Source organism: Triticum aestivum, chromosome 1B (genome assembly GCF_018294505.1).
Source record: "Triticum aestivum cultivar Chinese Spring chromosome 1B, IWGSC CS RefSeq v2.1, whole genome shotgun sequence".
In the NCBI taxonomy this organism is placed as follows: Eukaryota; Viridiplantae; Streptophyta; class Magnoliopsida; order Poales; family Poaceae; genus Triticum; species Triticum aestivum.
Window position 1 is genome coordinate 1,709,518 of NC_057795.1, and position 19,459 is coordinate 1,728,976.

Here is a 19,459-nt window from a genome sequence, read left to right on the forward strand (position 1 = left end):
TGGATTGAACCGGGACTAATAGGCTGACCCGGCCTGGACCATTGCCCCCTTTTCTACAGTGAGATGACCTGTAAGAAAGTTAAAGTGTGTTGTCTGTTAAATATCAAATCATTCCTACAGTTCCATATAGCCCACAAAAGCGTACATATTCCAATCCGAATACGAGCCGCAGTAGTATGCTCAACCCCAGCTAACCACGTTCCAAACAACGACTTAATGTCAGCTGGAGGATTAATGTTGAAGGCTATATGAATCGTTGTCCAAAGCAATTCGGCGAGTGGGCATTCAAGGAATAAATATTGTATTGTTTCATCACGATCATAGAAACAACCACGTGAACTACTTACCCATCGCCTCTTGATTAAGTTGTTCTCGGTGAGTATTACTTGTTTGTGGACGAACCACATAAAACATTTAATACGCAAGGGAACCTTAACCTCCTAGTTCATACTACTAGTTTTCAGCTCGTGGTAACAAAGAAAAACATCACGGTAACAAGCTCAGATGAGCATCAGCAATAAATAGAGCACATTATCCAGTTCCTTGACATACATTACAGGGTACACTAAAATGCTTGATAGATAGCAGTAATTACTCAAATTTAACTGTACGGTCAACATTGGTACGGAAACCAATCTAATGTCTATAGTGCCCTTGCTTTATTCAAATTTAACTGTACGATCAACATCGGTACGGAAACCAGTCTAATGTTTATAGCGCCCCTGGCAAAGCAAGGGCACTATAGACATTAGATTGGTTTCCATCCATTTTTGTGGGTATCCATCCATTTTCAGCTCTTGCCATGGTCGACGCTTTATCCAAGACGTGCTCACCCCCTTTCAAAATGGTATCCATCCAAGACTCTATCGGTTGTGGATTTGGAAATCTGTGGTGCGGTCGGGTCTGGTACATACAACTTGTATCCATGATGCAAATAAAATGCGATTTTTTCCATCCCTATTTATTTAATTACCTGCCAAACAATGGCTTTCAACTGGTCAGCGGAAATGATATTCTCACCAGTCTGAATTCCAGATGTCAAGTCGGTACGAGCAGCAATGGAAAGTGTTGAGTATAAGCTTATTAGGAAGTATAGAATAGACTAGGATTTTGTCCTGCCTTGTCTTGTACTTCAAGTTGATCATTGTACTCCTATTTATATGCCCACGAGGCTCAAGCAATACATAGTTTATTCCGTCAAATCTCTCTCCCCTTTCCAACATGGTATCTATTGCAAGTCGGTCCTAAACCCTAGCCGCCGCCGCTTCCGCACCTGCGCGTCGTCCCCGGGGCGGTCGGCCTCCATGACCGCTGCCGGGGGCCGCGCCGCCCGTACCTAGGGTTCGTCCGCCGGCCGTGTTGGCCGGCTGCCCTAGAGAGTGTTTTTTCCCGATCCTTTGATCCGGATTTTCTCTCTCTCGCCAGTCGCTTTGATCGGCGTCTACTTTTTGGTTTTTCGGTCTATGTGGTCCGGTTTGCATCGCCAACCGCCGCCGTCGACCCCGTGCGCCTCTACTCCAACACCGGCGCGATTGGCCAGCTTCTTCACCGACTCAGCGGCCTCGCGCGTCGTCCGCGCGTCTTCCCGTCGGTCGCCCCGACGCGGCGGCCTCACGCGTCGTCCACGCATCGGCCCGCCGGTCGCCCCGACCCGGCGGCCTCGCGTCATGCGGCGGCCCTTCACCCCCGCCGTTCTCGCGACGGCCCGCCCATCGATCTACGCCGGCCGTCACCGCCCTGCTCCGACCGGGACTCCTGCATCACCTCGACCCGACGGCCTCGCGCCATGCGGCGGCCAATCATAGCCGCCCGCCGCCGCCGGCTTCATCTCGGACTCCGCCGCCATCACGTCTCCACCGAGCAGCGTCCCCGACCTCGCGTGCGATCGGCTTGATCACCCGCTCGCCGCCGCGATCCGCCTCATCTACGTCGTGCGACCGACCTGGCCCATCAGTTACGCGCGCCTCCGCAGGTCCCGTGAAGATCGTCTCCGAGTTCAGCGCGCCCCTCCGCCGATCGAGCAACGGGCTGCCGCTGCGTCGCCCCGTCGGGCCGCAGCACCACCGCCCCATGGTTCTTCTCCCGGCTGCACCGACCCGCGTCACCGCTGCGTCGCCCCTTTGGGCCATAGTGCCGCGGCCCGCGGTCTACCGCCGCCCGAGGCCGCCCGCTCCAGGCCGTCCCCGTGGCTGCACCGACCCTCGCGCCGTCGCTGCGTCGCCCCGTCGGGCCGTAGCGAGCGTGGCACGCGGTCCACGCTGCGGTCTCGAGGCCGTCCACGCGGTTGCACTAACCCGCGCTCCGCCGTCGCACCGCCCCTTCGGGCTGTCGCGCCGCAGCCCGCGGTCCACGCCGCGGTCTCGAGGCCGTCCACGCGGTTGCACTAACCCGCGCTCCGCCGTCGCGCCTCCCCTTCGCGCTGTCGCGCCGTAGCCCGCGGTTCCCGCCGCTTCCCCGAGGTCTTCCTGCGGTCGCCCGGACCTGCCCGCCGCCGCTGCGTCGCCCCTACGGGCTGTAGCGCCGCGGCCCGCGGTCCACTCCGCCGTCACCGCGCCTCGACCTCCCGTGGTATGCGCTGCGCCGTCTCCCTTGGCGCGGGAACGCCACCATCCACGCCGGTCTTCGTCACGCTATCGGGTTCTTCGCCTACATCGAGCACCGCCGCCGCGCTCCTAACCTAGCCGCTGCCGCCGCCGTCAGGCCGCCGCCGCCGCTCTTCTTTGGCCGCCGCCGCTGCTACCCCGTAGCCGCCGCAGCCGCCCGTCCACCTCCTTCGTCTTCGTCCAGCACCAGCCCGTCGCCAACGTCATCGTCATCTACCCCGACCGCTTCATCTACTCCGACAACCGGGGGCGACATTGGCCCCGTGCCGATTGGCGCCGCAACCGTCGTCGAGCCCTTCTCTGCTGGCCTCCCCGACTTCTTCGACATGGCGTACAGCTCGTGCAGGTCCCAGTCTACGCATGCCCGGTGCTGGCAACACCGCCGCGTGCCTTCGTCCACGACATGTCCCCGGGCCCGGCAAGCCTGGTGCGGCGCTTCGTCAACTTCGTCTTCGTCCGTCTACGCATGCCCGGTGCTGGCAACACCGACGCGTGCCTTCGTCTATGATGTGTCCCCGGGGTTGGCAACCCCGGCGCGGCGCGTTGTCAACATCATCTACTTCCTGGCGCACCACTACGTCGACACCACTGCGCCCATGACTAACTCGACGCCTCTTGCGCCCGTGGCTCCACGGCGACTTTCTCGACACCGGCTACCCCGACTCGACATCGACCACTGCATCCTTGGCACGGCTACCTCGACCACGGCTCCACCACCCACGCTCTCGGCTACATCGACAAACGGCACAAAGAGCTACCGCATGCTTGAGCAACCTCGTCGGTTTTCGCTCCAGCCACAACTCCGCGATGCATTAACAGTTACGACTGTGGGGGGTGTCCGTCAGCTTGCCTTCGGATTCTCCTCCAGTCTCATCGTCTGCGTCGCTCCTGTTGTGACTGCGGGGGGATGTTGAGTATAAGATTATTAGGAAGTATAGGATAGACTAGGATTTTGTCCTGCCTTGTCTTGTACTCCAAGTTGATCATTGTACTCCTATTTATATGCCCACGAGGCTCAAGCAATACATAGTCTATTCCACCAAATCCCTCTCTCTCTCTTCCAACAGAAAGATGTAGCATAAATACATGCAACATGGAGCCAGAAACCATATAAAATGCTTGTCTCTGATGACAGATATCACATAGTAACAAGGTCAGGAGGGTATAAGTTAGACAGCACTGAATTTACATAGCGCACCGAATCTTTACCTACTAATAAAGCAGCTAATGCTTCTGCCCGTACGTCGTCGGCGATTTTGCAAAAAAGTCCCTCCATGTATGTGTATTCAACCCGCAGTCCTCAACTTAAGTCAACCGAACCGATATGAGCGAGAGAAAAGAAAAAAAAAACTGCCTCCCGATCTGGCCCGTACGCTGCCGCCCCGTGCTCTGCTCCTCCCCGAGCCCCCTCGCTCGATCCGGACCAGCAGGTCCCAAGCACCTCAGCCTGCTCCTCACGCCGGCGTCCAGTGCCACCGCAGCCGACCTCACGCAGCGCCTCAACGGGCGGGCTCACGCTTGTGCCTCCCCGCTGCCCCGCGCCGGCCGGCCACCGGAGCAGCGCCGCCGTACTCCTCTTCTTGTTCCCTCCCCTCACTCCGGTTCTTTCTGTCACCTCCCTCTCTCTCCTTCGCAGGAAGCCATGGCCGTCGGACCTCCATGCCTCCGCGAGCTCGCTGCCGGATTGTGACCTGTCCGCCGCCAAGCAATGGAGTGCCCGACATGGATTTGAGTTGTCTACAGCATGGAGGATGAGAGAGTTGATAGAAAGAGAGCGAGGTTGTTTGAAGACCTGCGGCAGGGGTGGAGCAAGCTGCGTGGCCCATGTCCCGGACGAATGGGCGCTCCTCTCGAGCGTCCTCCTCCCGACGGCAGGACATGCACGGGGCGGCAGATCCGGCTGCTCCGGCGTGGATCCGGCGACGGGGCGGACAGATCGAGGCGGAGCAGCACGAGGCCGACCGAGAGGTGGCCAGCCGGAGGCGGTCAGAGCTCCAAGGCAGCGGGGGTGCTGCCTGGTTGTTCGGATCGACGCGGAGGAGCACGAGGCCGACGAAGAGGTGGCCGGCCCGGCGGCGGGCGATCTCCAAGGTAGCCGGACTGCTGCGGGTTGTTCTTTGGCGACTCCCTTCCCTCGAGAGGATAAGGAAAAAGCTGAGAGAGAGGAGGAGAGGGGCGGCGGCAGCTGGGGTGGCTCGTGGCAGAGAGGAGCTCCACTCTAGGTGCGGGTGGAGGAGACAGGGAGGCAGCACGAAGAGGTGAGCAACGCTTGGGTGGTGAGATGGATGGAGAAGAGGAGGATGAGCAGCGTTGGGTGGGTGAGGTAGGACGAGGAGGAAGATGGAGGCGGAGTGTCTGTGATGGGGAATGGCGATGTGTTGTTGTGGATAAGGGATACGCAGTGGGCGGTGCATGTTGCTTTTTTTAATCAACTGTACCGACTGAAAGCTGCTGGATTCAGACGTGCCGGGTGACTTGAAAGGGACCGGTGCAGATGCGTGTGCTTGGCAGCATGATTGATGCAGTACTAATCATACAAAGATGAGTACTAAGTACTATGGTAATCTTGCTGATTGAATTATGGGATTTATGGTAGTCCGCTAAATCGAATTGTTCTTAGCTATTCATGGGTGTATATCAATCAAGGGATCGGTGTTGTTCAGTTTGACTCTGCTTTATTCCATTGCTGGAGGATTCAAAAAAACTGTGCAATTTCAGTCATTTTTTGTTCATGTTTCGTCCAAATAAATTAAATTTTGGATTGTCCTTTTTGTCCGAGATTTCTAAAAAAAATCCAAAATTTCAAAGTTCACCCATTTCATTCAAGGGCGGCAAATTTACAAACGAAACACAAAACCTTGGCTGGATGCTATGTGTCCTAGCACCGACTACATTCAGGCTCGATCTAAGGCAGCGCGTGTGCTCGGTTGTCGGTTGTTCGGTCATGGCAGCATGTGTGGTTGCATCGCGATGACTGGTGCCAACAACGTGGTTGGTAGCGGCTGTGTGTGGTGTGATAGACACAATAACGCAACTCAGCATAGACAACACATATCATTCACTGACTGCTGCCGATGCAAGCAAATAGGAAATTCTGACGAGGGATGGATGTAGGAGTGTAGGAAACTCTTATGCTCTTTTATACGTTTTTGAGGGGGGTTGTACCCTTTCCTCTCTTTCTCGGTCTCTTTCTTTGGAACGACGCGCATAAGAGTGACAATGTACGGTTGCGGATGACAATGATTGGCATTGGATCTGCACATGTGTAGTAGGACGGCGGCTCGTGTTGAGCAGGTCGACGACATCTTGGCCCCCTCTATTTTTCTCGTCGGCTCCCTGTACGGCTTTATCAACGAGCCGACGTGGATTTATTGTTTTTGTATGAGGAAATGTGGTTGCCCTTCGTATGATACATCTTCACATGGCACAGGGTCCATTAATTACATGTTTCGCAGCCTTAGGTTAATCATATACGTCTTGCGCTTCCCTCCCTAAAAATCCTACTTTGCTCGACCCGGTAGCTTCTAACATGATGAATGACATGTTAAGTTCTTTCTCCCGGTGCAACGCACGGGCATATTTACTAGTAAATCCAATCCAGGCAGTGGTACTACCGACATTATTACTATAAAACAGACGATATCCTTGGTATCATCACAAACCACAGGAAGCAAACTGCTAGTAAGAGTTTTAACACCCATCATCACCATCTGGGAACTCCGATCCTGCAGTTTCGCTGGGCATTTCAAATGTCCTTCACATGTCTTGCCATGCCTAAATCTCTCCTCATTGATTCAAGACCATCAGACGCCCTTCACTGCCTTTCTGAAACGTCAACCAACAGCAAATGGGTTAACAATAATAAGCTGAGTTAGTTGCAGATCGTCCATTATATACAGAGGCAATGTTAACACATAGGAGTACAAAATAGAAAAACAAGGAAGCCAAAGGGATAACATTCTTACTTGCTGGATCACCGAAACTGTTTCCTGGGGATGTGCTCAATCTTTTGCCAGTTTGGATGTCCGACTGTTTTACAAGACTTCATCAACTCATAGTTGGAGAAAGCAAGATACAATTGCTTAATAGACTGGGGCAGTGTTGGAAGAGACCGGATATTCTCGCAACCCACGATATCTAGTTTCTTGAGCAACGTGAGGTGCTCCATGTTGCCTGGTAAGGAGTCCCAGCTGCAGAACCAAATCTGGAGCACACCAAGATGAGGGAAAGCCTCAAATTCAGGACCAGGTCCCAGTTGGCTGCATCCCCGGAGATGAAGATTTCGCAGGCCCTGTGGGCCACCGCTCTGCTTACCCACCATCCAATCTGGGTACCTTGAACCTCTGTATCCATATATATTAAGTTTTTGAAGCCCCACGGGAGGGCACAGGCCCTCAAGTACCTCTGCTTCAACTTCTGGACTGCACCTTGTATCATTATCACAACCCCATACCAAGCACAGTTCTGTGAGCCGTTCCTTGGCAGCTAGATTGGCTTCAAGAGCTTCCTCCTTGCTATTAGCATTTTGCAGGCCCTTGATTCTCAGTCGTCCTTGAAGCTTGTTTAGGTCCCTCAGCTGCCTTATCTCATAACCCTGTTCATTGCTTACTGTGAAGCATGGTAGTGTTTGGAGTGAGATCAGCCTGCCCAAGTTAGGGAATTTCAAGTTTGGCCAGCAGAACATGTGCCGCAAGTTGACAAGGTCAGCAAAGGGGAATTCCAACATTTTTGCCAAGTAAAAATCTAGCAGCTGGATATGATGAAGTTTTGTTAGTGCCCTTGGTAAAGTTACAGAGCATGAGTAGTCTGTCCTGAAAGCAAGATAGCGTAGGTGCTTTAACTGAGCAATAGATTTTGGGACCGAGAACTTTTTGTGTTCCATGATTCCATAATACGTCTCCCTGAAAGCAACGGCTAGTACCCGCAATTTCGGCAGCCTCTTGCATATACTCTCAAAGACTTTTTCATCAACTGGTGTATCCCCATTAACAGCATCAATGATAAGAGTGCGTAAATTTTCCAATCCAAGGATCTTCTTAGTAATCAATTCTCCATCATAATTCTGAACAAAAAGATGGCGGACATCTCGAGGGACTTCTTCCTTCCATCCTTCTCCTCTGTGGTTCCTTGTATTCTCAATTCTGAAGCAATCACTTCCAGCAACCTTGGCTAATAAATCATGCAGCAGATCATGAATTGTGAAGTATTCTACTTCAGAGTAATCATCTACTTCTGCTTGAAGAAATGAGCATGACAATAACTCTTGAATGTAGCCCTCAGCTACGTCTTCCATGTCCTCTGTTGCACACCTGCTCTTTACAAACCCTTGCGCTATCCACAGATGAACTAACTCATCCTTTCTCAACTTCGTTCTTCGGGGAAAAATATTGCAGAATTGAAAGCAACGCCTTATGTCCGGATTAAGCGGCTGATAGCTCCACCAAAGAGCATCCATGGTGTCATTCAACATGTCAAGCTTTGCAACATTTTTCCAAAAACTGATATTTGGGTTTGCCCCAAGCCGTCCTGCAACTGTTACTGCTGCAATAGGTGATCGATGTAGCTTTTTGGCAATCTCTCTCCCAACTTGTTCCAATTCTTTAACGGCAATACTTTTACCACTCAAAGCATAATGCATAAACATCTTCATGTATTGATCCTCATCCAAATCAGGCATTTCAATAAGTTCATTGGCACACAGAACTCCAGCTGCTTCTTTTGTTCGAGCCGTCACCAGGATTTTGCTTCCTTTCAACCCAACATTGAGTGGAGAGATTAGTTCCATCAGTTGTGGGTCGTTCTTGTTCTTCACCCAGAGATCATCCAATATAAAAAAGAAACGTTTTCCACTCAATGATTCCTTCAACTTATCTTCCAGATCTTCACGATCCGAAATATTGGAGTGTCTATCTTTCGTAATATCCTTCAGCATTTCATGAAATATATCATCCACACTGAAATTCTCAGACACATGAATGCACATGATGGTATCAAAAAGTTTCTCATTGCATTCCTCCTTTATGTAATCTCGAATATATTGTGCAAATGTAGTCTTTCCGGACCCTGAAACACCATATATGCCAATCACAGAGTAACATGGACTAGTACTCGAGCTTGGTGTATCACCATGTGGTATCTCACGGAGCTTTTTCATTATATCATCACGCAACTTCTCTCGACCAAATACCTTACAGGGACTACCAATTCTAATTTTGCTCCTGTGTTTGTTAGCAGCTTTAATTCTGCTCCTGTTCTTGTTGGCAATATCATCTGGTGTGCTGTTACTTGCCACACCCAAGAGTTGTGACTTCTTCACTTCGCTGACGGTGTTTTCTACCTTCTGTATTCTTTTCTTCAATTCCTCTCTTGAGATAGCAGTAAGGAATATATCTAATATATCGAATAAGGAGGCATTCTCCTGGAAGAAGCAAAATATCAGATGAATATATCAGCCACATACCTATTTTAACTATTACAGATAGGTGACTATAATGCCGAACAAATGAGATGTCACAGGTGGAACAAAAATTGGCAGATGGACATGCAGAAACAATACTACAAAGATCATTGACAGAACAAAACTTAGTATTACGGCGCAAATCAACAATTTTGTGACTTACATCAGATGAGGCAGACTGGTGGGACATGATTGGCCATGGCCTTGTAGAATGTAGACCAACCGCGGAACTAGTAATCGTGCATGTTCATTTATCGAATATACTCCCATTTTGGTTCAAATACAAGTCTGATGGTGTGAAACGAGAGAATTAGTATTACATTGATTATTTTCTTAGCAATTTAGACAGATATTACAGTGCTATTTGAACGCGCATACATATGGGGTGACATGTTTGCCCCCACACCATAAATATAGGAGTATGATTTAATTTTAACACAGACTAACAGAAAATTCAAATAACGGCCTTTTTTTTACAAATCTAGAGAGCGCTTTAACATGTACACAGAGTGCATATGAAATGAAGAGCCAATGGAGTTGGTGATGAAATTGGGTGTACCTGACATTTATTGATGCCAACCACTTGATATGACCAGTCTCTGTAAAAGCAGGCAGCCTCAAACACATGAGCTAACCAGCTGTATAGTGATGAAGCACATTTCTTGAACAAGTCGAACGAGCTGCACAAGCAAGAGAGCCACCACCCCGATGAGGATTCTGAGGTTATCACAGGAAGTGCATCCTCTGGCCTTCGTAGGAGCCATCGAGACCAGGAGATGATCTTCCGCACCCACTGCAGTATCCAAGCTGATTTTGTCTGGACGACGCGTGCAATCCAGACACAGCTGCTGCTGCTTCTGCAGGCGGCGAAAGCACCACAGATGTGATGCCAGCACCCGAGCACGATCTTCTCCTGTGCGTCGTCGAAGATGTCTTCGGCGTCCTCCAGAGCGTGCCTCAGCATGGCGGCCATCTTGTCCAGCGCATCCAAATCGGTTTTCACCCTCTCTCCTCTCTGCATCATCCTCTCCTGATCCACGGCCCGCAGCGTCTTCTCCAGCTCCGGGATGATGTGGATCTCCAGCTCCTGGAGCTTCTTGGATGCGTGGAAGCCAAGGCAGACAAGGATCTTGGGCAGGAACAAGGTGATGACGGGCGAGAGCAGCCAGCCAAGCACGGCCACGATCTCGGCAGCTTTCCATTCCAAATCAGCGGCCATGGAAACGGAATGCTGTGGATTTTCCCTGAAGCTAGGGTGTTTTTTTGCTGCGGAAGAAGAGTGAATAGTATGAAACTGGGGAAATTTTTACCGTCCGGAATCGACAGAGAGAGAGAGGAGCGATGTGTAAAGAGAAGTGATGTCTGGTTACCTTATCAAGGAGGAGGAAGAAAGCGTCGGCCGCCGTGGAGGGCTATGACCGGCGGCTGGGATTCACTGTTCAGGGGATCTCTTTTCACTGGAGGAGTCGAGGCAGCTTCACAGTTGAGGAGGAAGAAGGCGCTCTTGAGTAGTAGCCATTGTCGCCGCCCGACGCCGGTGGGTGGTAGCCTCTTAGTCTTAGGTGGTGGCGTTGCCGGCGGCTGGATGGGATTTTGGTGGGTCGGGAGCTGGGGTTGTCGGCGCTGAGAGAGAATGCGCGTGGGGAGTTGCTCTCGAAACCAGGGGCGGCTGGACCTGGACGGAGGCTGTTTTGCTCTTCAGCATTTTTTTTTAAAGATAGATATTTAGCTCACATAAATGCAGGCTACCACTCCCTCCGTTCACAAATAATGTCCTAACTTTTTTCTGATTCACATGCATGTATATAGGCGCATTTTAGCGTGTTTATTCATCCATTTTAGTTCATATTAAAATATCCAAAACATCTTATATTTGTGAATGAAGGGAGTAGTTTACTCGATCGATTTCAAAAAAAAAGGGAGATAGATGCATTTCCAGCGATTTCCGAATGACATAATTAAACTGGTGCATAGTGTTTCTTCTTTGTAGATTGGATTGGTAACAAAACCAATTTAGGGAGCAAACAGGAAGAGTTATCCACGCTTAAAAATAACATAAGCTGCTCATGATCTCTCCTCTGACCTAGCCACCGTATCCCAGATCTCCACCTCCTACCGCCGGCAAGGTCTGTGGCTCCCTCCCATCCGCCTGCTTATTCGGCGGCGGGAGGTGGGGGAACTTCGGTTTTATGTGTTCGGCATGTAGCTAGGGTTAGGTTTTGGTTTCATGGTCGAACCATTCAGATGTGTCTGGTACAGGCAGTGTTGCGTCGAATAAAGGTGCTCCGGCTTCAATCCCATCTTCACGGTGTGATGGACAATGTTGAGGAGCTGGTGGACCAATGTCATCGTCGGACATGTGTCCGGCGTTGTATGGTGTTGGTTTGGTCGCCGGCCTCGTCTTGTCTGCAAAAGTGAGCACAACCGTCCTACGTTTTCTCTGTAGTCGTTTTCCTTTATTAGTGAAATCCAAATATTAATGTAAAAGAAAAAAGTTCTCCAGCAGAGCCTCTATTCATAGGGTTGGGAGGCCTTCGCTTATGGCGACCACAAGTGATGACTACATGGTATAAAAAGATCTTTTTAATCTATTCATCTCAACGCACAGAGCTCCATGTAAAAGAAAAAAAAAGATAGGACTGCAGGAGAAGAAAGGTACACACTCGCTCTGGTAATTAAAGAAAAACCGGATGAGAGCCTTTCCAACGGGGCATGAAACCTAGCTAAATTCCGAGAGCATCTACAATCGGAGTTGCCAAATAGGACCCCACCCCTCATATGTCCGCGGATAGGAGCCCGTCGCCCCTCATTTGTCTGCCATTGCAAACACACTCCCCATTTGCAAGTTCTCATTTTCATACAAATCCATGCAACGTCCATTCCATCTACATACTACATAATACATGAAACAAACAAGCTGCATTCGAAAAGGAAACTACTCGTCGTCATCGGAGATATCCACGACCCCCTTGCCGGAGCCGCCAGCCTTGTGGTCACTGGCGGCAGGGCGAAGCTCCAGCGCCTCCTCCTCATCGTCCTCCTCGTCCAGCACCTCCTTATAAATCAGGTCATTCTGTATTTTTTTTTTCTGTTTTAATGGAATCGGCAGAGCTCTTGCCATGCATTGTAAAAAGGAAAAAAAAACATGTGCTAACGTAAATGTGATCACACTAAAGTCTGTAAATCCTCTAGGGTGCAATCAATGACGAGAGAGAGAGACACTGAGACAGGGAGGCAAGGTTGATGGAGTGGGTAGGGCCAAGGTTGAATCGTGCATCATCATGAGAAGATGTGATGAGACATGGCCACATGGGCGTCAGCTTTGCAGCACAAGTGGCGCCGCAGTGACAGACCAGAGCATCTCCACATTACCACATCTTCGGAGCATGCATGCATGCATTACCACATCAAGTTTCCCCGGCCACTCATGCATACCACATCAAGTTTCCTCTCGTGCCTTGTGTTTGGCAGAATGCACGCTGGTCCCTCGGTCTCACTTCACGGCGGCAGCCAGCAGTTGTGGCCCGACGACAACCAGCGGGGCGCATGCATGGCGCGTTCTTCACGTGCACATGTCAGTTCGGCGGCATAAGGGCATGCGTATATCTCCTTCATAGCTGGATGCTTCAGCCTAAATAGATACTCCCTCCGTAAACTAATATAAAAGCGTTTAGATCACTATTTCAGTGATTTAAACACTCTTATATTAGTAGTTATCTAAACGTTTTTATATTAGTTTACATAGGGAGTACATTACTCTACGTTTAGGTTTCTATATTGGTATGTATGGATGCGAAGTTGCATTAGTGATGCGGAGCATCCCTCGTTCAACCCCATGTACACTCCGACTTTTCTCCAAACCCAAGAGGACATATGACGAGACCTCGAACATACGCCATTGGAATTAAGGTGAACCCGCTCTTCTTCGAGAATATCATGAATATCTATTGGACTTGCTTGCTACCTCACCAAAGTGCTCTATGTGTCCTTAGATACGAAGACCGACGACCACAAGCTGGTGAGGGACACCCCAAAGGAGTTGGAGAAGGACCACGAGGCCACAAGGAGGAAGAAGGAGTGCAACAAGATCAATTCAGCACCTCCCAGGCGACCCCGTGCCTACGGGCCTCGAAGACCCCGTGCGCACGGACTACTCAGAGAGCTGGCGCCGGAGCACCCCGTGTGCACGGGCCCAACTTACCCCGTGCGCACGGGCTCATCAGGAAGGACGGCCGAGAGTCACCTGTTGGGCCTCCACTTCGTCCCCTTCCTCCAGCTACCTATATATATCGCTCTCCCTCCTCCATTTAGACTTAGCAAATAGGATAGCTCATTCTTAGGTGAGCTTTGCTCCTACCTCCTCCTCTTGAGAGAGAGAGAGAGAGACCACTCCCATGGAGTTCAAGGCCTCCATGTGAGAAGATCCACTTGTGGATATCAAGACCTCCTCTTGGAGTTGACAATCATCAAGACCTCTCTCCTCATAGGATTGGGATGAACTAATACTTTGTATCTTTCCTTTGTTGCTCTTGGATCATTGTATCTCTTGTGTGTTCTTGGATCTAGCATATGTGTGATTTGATCTAGTCAACTTGTGTGCTTCCCCTCTCTTGTGTTCTTTGTGTTCATCTTGTTCTTGGGGATTCCCCCTCCAATTCATGAAAGATCTCCCATAGGGTTCCACCCTACATCATCTTGGTATCATGAGCCATGGTTGATCACGAAATTGGAGCCCCCCTCTTTGTTTTCTAGCCTTGTTTTGTGTGATTTCGTCCTAAATTCAAAAATTCCCCACCAAAAATAGCCCCAATTTTTTTTATGATTTGTTGGTTTGATGAGATTTTGTTGGATTTGATCCATGGATTTGGTGTTTAGCAAGTAGATCCACCCCTCTACCACCTTCTCCTACCTTCCACCCTTCGATTTTGACCTCAGATTCGAGATTTGCCACGGAACCGGAGCTGTTCGTCCGCTCCTCGAGGACCCCGTGCACACGGGCCATCGGGCCCCCGTGTGCACGGGCCCGTGCGCACGGCCCCGTGCGCACGGCCCTTCCTGTCCGCTTCGGCCTCTGCCCCACCCCCCATACCACCCCCTTACCACCCCAGCTAAACCCCAGCCACGAGATCCATCATTTTGCCGCCCAGATCGCAAAGAAATCCGCCAAACCCGCGTGTCCCAGAACACCCCGTGCCCCCAGTACGTGTACCGTGCGCACGAGACCCCGTGCCCACGGGCTCCTAGCCCCGTGCGCACGACCCCCCCTAGGTCAGCCGCGAGCACTTCACCGTTTTGCCCATAATTTCCACATTCAGAGTCCGATTTTCGCGTTCTTTAGCTCGTTGAGTAGCTATTGACATCCCCATCCACTTAGATAGGTTCCCACACCATTTGACTCCACCATAATTTCAGCATTTTGGCAAGTTTACCTAGGCCCTCCACCATATCATCCGCATAGCCACCACCGACTTCTGCAACCTAACCCATTTTGTTCACCATAGCATTAGCGGTTGTTTGACTAGTGATTCGAGTCTCCTAATGTGTTTCGGCTACTTAGGGACGGTTGCCTCTACATCAACCACCACCACCGCTCTCCGTTACCACCATTTGACATTTGTCATTTGAGATTTTGAGTTTGCGGTTTTTCCGTCTCCTAAGGTGTTTCGGCTACTTAGGGACGAGACTCCATCATCTTGGTATCTACATCAAGAACACCGCCACTCATCATCGCAAAGGACGGTAACCTCGACGACACCATTGTATATTCCCCTTGCAAATTGCATTGATAACCCCTAGCCCATTTTGTGTTACTTGCCTATCGAGACTAGCCATTTGAGTATTGCCGGCAACGTTACTTGTGCACATTAGTGATCATACCTTCCATTGCATACATACCATATCATATTGGTATCATCTTGCTATCATATCATCTCTTGTGTCACAAGATTATTCCCTCATATACACAATTGCTATCTTGGTTTGTGCATTTCGCATAAGTGGCCATATAAAAAAAAAGAAAAACAAACTTTTAAGCAAAAGAAAGAGAGCAAAGAAGCTTGTAAGCAAGTGCCATAGCATCATACACCATTGCACATAAGATTGTCATATCCGATCATCTTGGATCACCTTGAGAAGAACATCGGGAACATCATACATAGAATACTTGGGATAGAAGTTTATCCATTTTGCATCTTGTAGGTTGTGCACAAGTGTCGTATCCGCCGATTGAGCAATCGTGCTAGCGTCTCTCTTGAGTTGTGCAACACGAGCGTTTTCCGTGGACTCCACATTTTGTGCTCATTCCTTGGTTGCACAACCCCATTTATCTATCCGTGTGTGTGTGTTTCCGTGTACCACATTTGCTATTGGTCTACTTGTTTCACTTGCAAATTTGGGAATCTTTTCCAACATTATTGACTCTTGCTAACATTTTGCATCAAATTTTTGTGCCACTATCCTCACCGAGCTCTACCATAAGCCTTAGTTGTGTAGGTGTGATAATTGACAAGATCCGGTACCAATTGTGCTATTTCCTTGTTACATTATTGAGTGATCATTGATCCATCTTCAACGTTGGATAAGGTACATTGGTCTAGTTCTTTCCTTTCTTCCACTCACATTTGCTCGAGTATTGTGATGGATAGGCAAGGCATTTCCTCTCCGGTCTACGAAAACAACGACGGCGTGAACAACTACATAACCAAAGCGTCCATCTTCGATCTACAACGACAAGTGCAAGGCGCATAATCAAGATTGCGAGAGCGCATCGAGAACATCTCCATCGACATTCGTCACTCCGAAGCAAGGAAAAGGGACTACATCAACAAGAAGCTTTCCGCACATAAAGAGGAGCAAGATGCAAGGATGGAGGAGATTAGAACCTTGATCAAGTCTTCTTCCCCTTCGTCATCTTCAAGGTGGTGACCTTCAAGCCACAAGTCTTCGGAGCGCGGCCACGATGCAAGTGCAAATCATCCTCGTCCACATCTACATGGCGACCACCATCACGTTCGTGATCAACATCGTCATGAAGGGCAAGTCACATCCAAGCATCATGTGCACGACGACGACGAACGACATCTACTATGAGCTCAAGCACGACAACGACATCATCATCATGAAGATGCTCCACAAGCGCAAATGCACAAGTCCCAACAAGCCCTACTTCACGCCAAGTCCAAGCTTCAAGAGCACAAAAGAAGACCACGAGACGACCACCACCAAAACGGCACTACGGCTACACCAACCACTTTGGCATCTTCACCGAGTGCTATCAAGGCATCTTCGCCTTTGGACGTACGGCATCTTCGCCTACTTCCCACGAGTACGCCTACAACGACTTCATCAAGTCCAAGGCGATGACTACGAGCGAGGGCGACACTTCCATCTTCAGAAGCCCCTCAAGGACGAAGGGCGAGCATGGGAAACACCCTTCGGTCATGGAGACGAGCTACGAGGTGCCACATCATATGGGCCTCAAACACCAAGACGGCGACAAGAAGGTCGAGCAAGGGCCATCCCCTTCGACCACGGTGATAGGAGTTGAGCATGGAGACATTTGCACCTACATCTCCCCGACACCCACATATGTCGAGATGCCCCAAGTGCCATGTGAGGAGAGCCACTACAACATGAGTGACACGAGTGACTCCACCATACGTGACATTGAGAGCATTTTCTATGAGAGGATGAGTGTGACCACCACTAGCCCCACACATGAGAGCATGCCACACTTCCTATGTGAGGTTGAGCGCCATTTGAGTGACTCCACCAACCATATGAGTGAGTGCATCCTTGAGGAAGTGAGTGAGCCACAACACTTAGAGAGTGAGGTAGTTGACACGGCATGTGAGGCCACTATGATTTCTAACGACTTAACCTCTACTCCTAGTGTGATTTCTTCTTTGGTGCTAGGTCTCCTACATGACGACATGTCTATCCTCGATGAGTCCATCCCTCCAATGGAGGCGACGATGGCCATCGTGGACAATGATGCACCCCCCACATGGTTCCATCAAGATGAAGATGAGAACGAGACGATCTTTAACACCTCACCTACAACACATGAGCTATGCTCCAAAGGTAACATAGGTGATGGTGCTTCTCTTGTACCACTAGTGGACTCTCTTGACATCAATTGCTCCCATGATGTTGACCCACCTATTCCCATGCTTCATGCTAGTGAGACTTCTTCATGCCTTGACTTACCTATTTATGATGAATATGATGATGAGCATGTTGAGTTCCCTAGTTGTGATGCTATGCTCCATAGGATATCATGTGAAAATTCTATTGGTCACATCATGTTTGGAAATCCATTGAACTTGTCATATGCTATGAGTGAGATCTCCCATATTGCATCATTTCAATCTCAACATAGTAAGTATGCATGCCCCATTAAAATAAATCCTATTTGCACTTATGGCATAGATGACGAGATGATGGTCATTGGCTTTTGTTTTTCATGTGATGATATTGCCATGTTTCCTTTACATGATTTCCGCAATCCATCTACTATGTCATGCCATGATCACATTGTTCCAAAAATATGCATTGTTTCGGATGTTGTCAATATTCTCCATGTGATGTTTCCATTATTGCTCATGAGGAGACCCCCATAGTTTCCTCATACATATTAGGAGATCTTGATGCATTTCATACTTTGCATGATTCCCATGATGGTGTACACCATATGCATTCCATGAATAACAATGCTCTAGATATTGCTCGTGATGCATTACACAATTTGAGTCTCCATTATGCTATACATAATAACAAACCTCTCATGCTGGATGACATGTTTCTATATCACACATCTCATTCATTTGAGCATTGGCTATTTTGTGCTCACCGACACATGAACGTGCGCATCATGATGGATGATGTGTACATATACCACGCACACACAATTTTTCCTTTGTCTTTGTTTTGTGTAGGTACTCACGTATACTCGTCAACCTCTCAATCCCAAGAGTTGAGAAGCGAGCTCTTGAGAGCAATGATGATTTGGGATCCCGTGGACTATCCTTACCACCGTTCCCTTCGCGCAAGGACTACGCGCATCTCTTTTACTTGTCTCTCACACGGCTATGGGCTATTTACCACTTTTCACCTTATGCTCATTTTCCCGTGTTCACTTTGCATGTTATCCTTGCTTCTATGCCTGTGCCATGCAATTGTGACCCTTGTTTGCATCTACCCATGATTCACCATTATGATATCCCTATGTCTATTTACATGCTTGGTGGAGATCCTTGTTTCTTTTGCCTTGTTTATCATGTGCCACATGCTATTGATGCTTGTTGTGTTGGGAGAGTCATGATGACCCATTGCTATTTAATATGGCTTCTCACCAATACATTCATGCTATTTTCCTCATATCTTGCTTTTATGCTTGTGATATGTCATGTGCATTATTCATGCTCACTATTTGCACACATGACATGCTTGCCATGATTCCTCCTAGTATGTTGCATCTTCGCACTACTAGCTTGCTTGACTTGATTACTATGATTGCTTGCTTGGTTGCATCAGCCATGTTCCACTCTTACTCGTTTTCTTGGGTTGATGACATATATGTTCATGCCTCTCACTTGATTTGTCATGATCATTGTCTCTTGTCTTCATTAGTTGCATCTCTCATATCGCCTTGTATTAATTTCCAACTTGCTATGCTTATTGATCATGGAGACTTTGACACCTTACTTGTGATGCATGCTTCTTTACTTGAGCCTCTTGTATTTGGTTGTTCTTGCATCATATGCCTCCACACTATGAAATGCTCCCTTGTACCTTCTTATGATGAGCTTGATGCATACACTTGTTGGGTATCTTACCACTTGAATGATAGGTTTTGTCTTTCCGCTAACCTCATTTGTTTTTCCGAGTGTTTCACATGTGCTTTCATTTTGGAGGATTCACAAGGCGGTGCCGTTATGCGACATATTGGTTATGTGAAGGCATACATGATGTACGACTCCAACATCTTTGGGAACTTTGTTGAGGTGAACTCCTTCGCTTTGAGCCATCCTCAAAAACGCATATTGGATGGGTCACTCTTTCATTGTTGTTTCCTTCTTGTTGTCTACATGATACATCTCGTGAATGGAGGAGCAACATTGGAGATTGGCTACATGGACCTTCACATTGAGGAGCGCTCGCACTTATTGGATGCACCTTTGGAACTCCACTCATGCCTCGACATCGAGCTTTGGTACACGAACACCTCCATATTTGTTGATTGTGCTCATACATGTCATGCTCGATGGACATATCATACTCACCACAAGTTTGCACCCCATGCATGGATTGACTCACATTATGCTTGTCTTGTTGCATCTATTTCCATGTCATCTATGATATATGAGCTTGTGCACTTCCTTAGCAAATTTGTTGTGAT

General features: G+C 49.0%; 1 protein-coding gene across 1 annotated transcript; it reads right to left on the minus strand.

Moving 5' to 3' along the window:
• Positions 1 to 6,152: 6,152 nt before the first annotated feature.
• On the minus strand, positions 6,153 to 10,731 carry LOC123102461 (putative disease resistance protein RGA1). The gene is made up of 4 exons (XM_044523827.1): positions 10,431 to 10,731; positions 9,620 to 10,326; positions 6,569 to 9,021; positions 6,153 to 6,428 (listed from the first exon to the last, which is right to left on the minus strand). The coding sequence occupies exons 2-3, from the start codon at positions 10,277 to 10,279 to the stop codon at positions 6,577 to 6,579; spliced, it is 3,105 nt and encodes a 1,034-aa protein (XP_044379762.1). The 5' UTR covers positions 10,280 to 10,326; positions 10,431 to 10,731; the 3' UTR covers positions 6,153 to 6,428; positions 6,569 to 6,576.
• Positions 10,732 to 19,459: the final 8,728 nt, after the last annotated feature.

Excerpts from the sequence above, each read along its gene's own strand:
- LOC123102461 (XM_044523827.1), bottom strand. The coding sequence starts at position 10,279 with ATGGCCGCTGATTTGGAATGGAAAGCTGCCGAGATCGTGGCCGTGCTT. Across the intron at positions 9,022-9,619 it reads TTGGCATCAATAAATGTCAG|GAGAATGCCTCCTTATTCGA; the intron begins GTACACCCAATT and ends TGCTTCTTCCAG.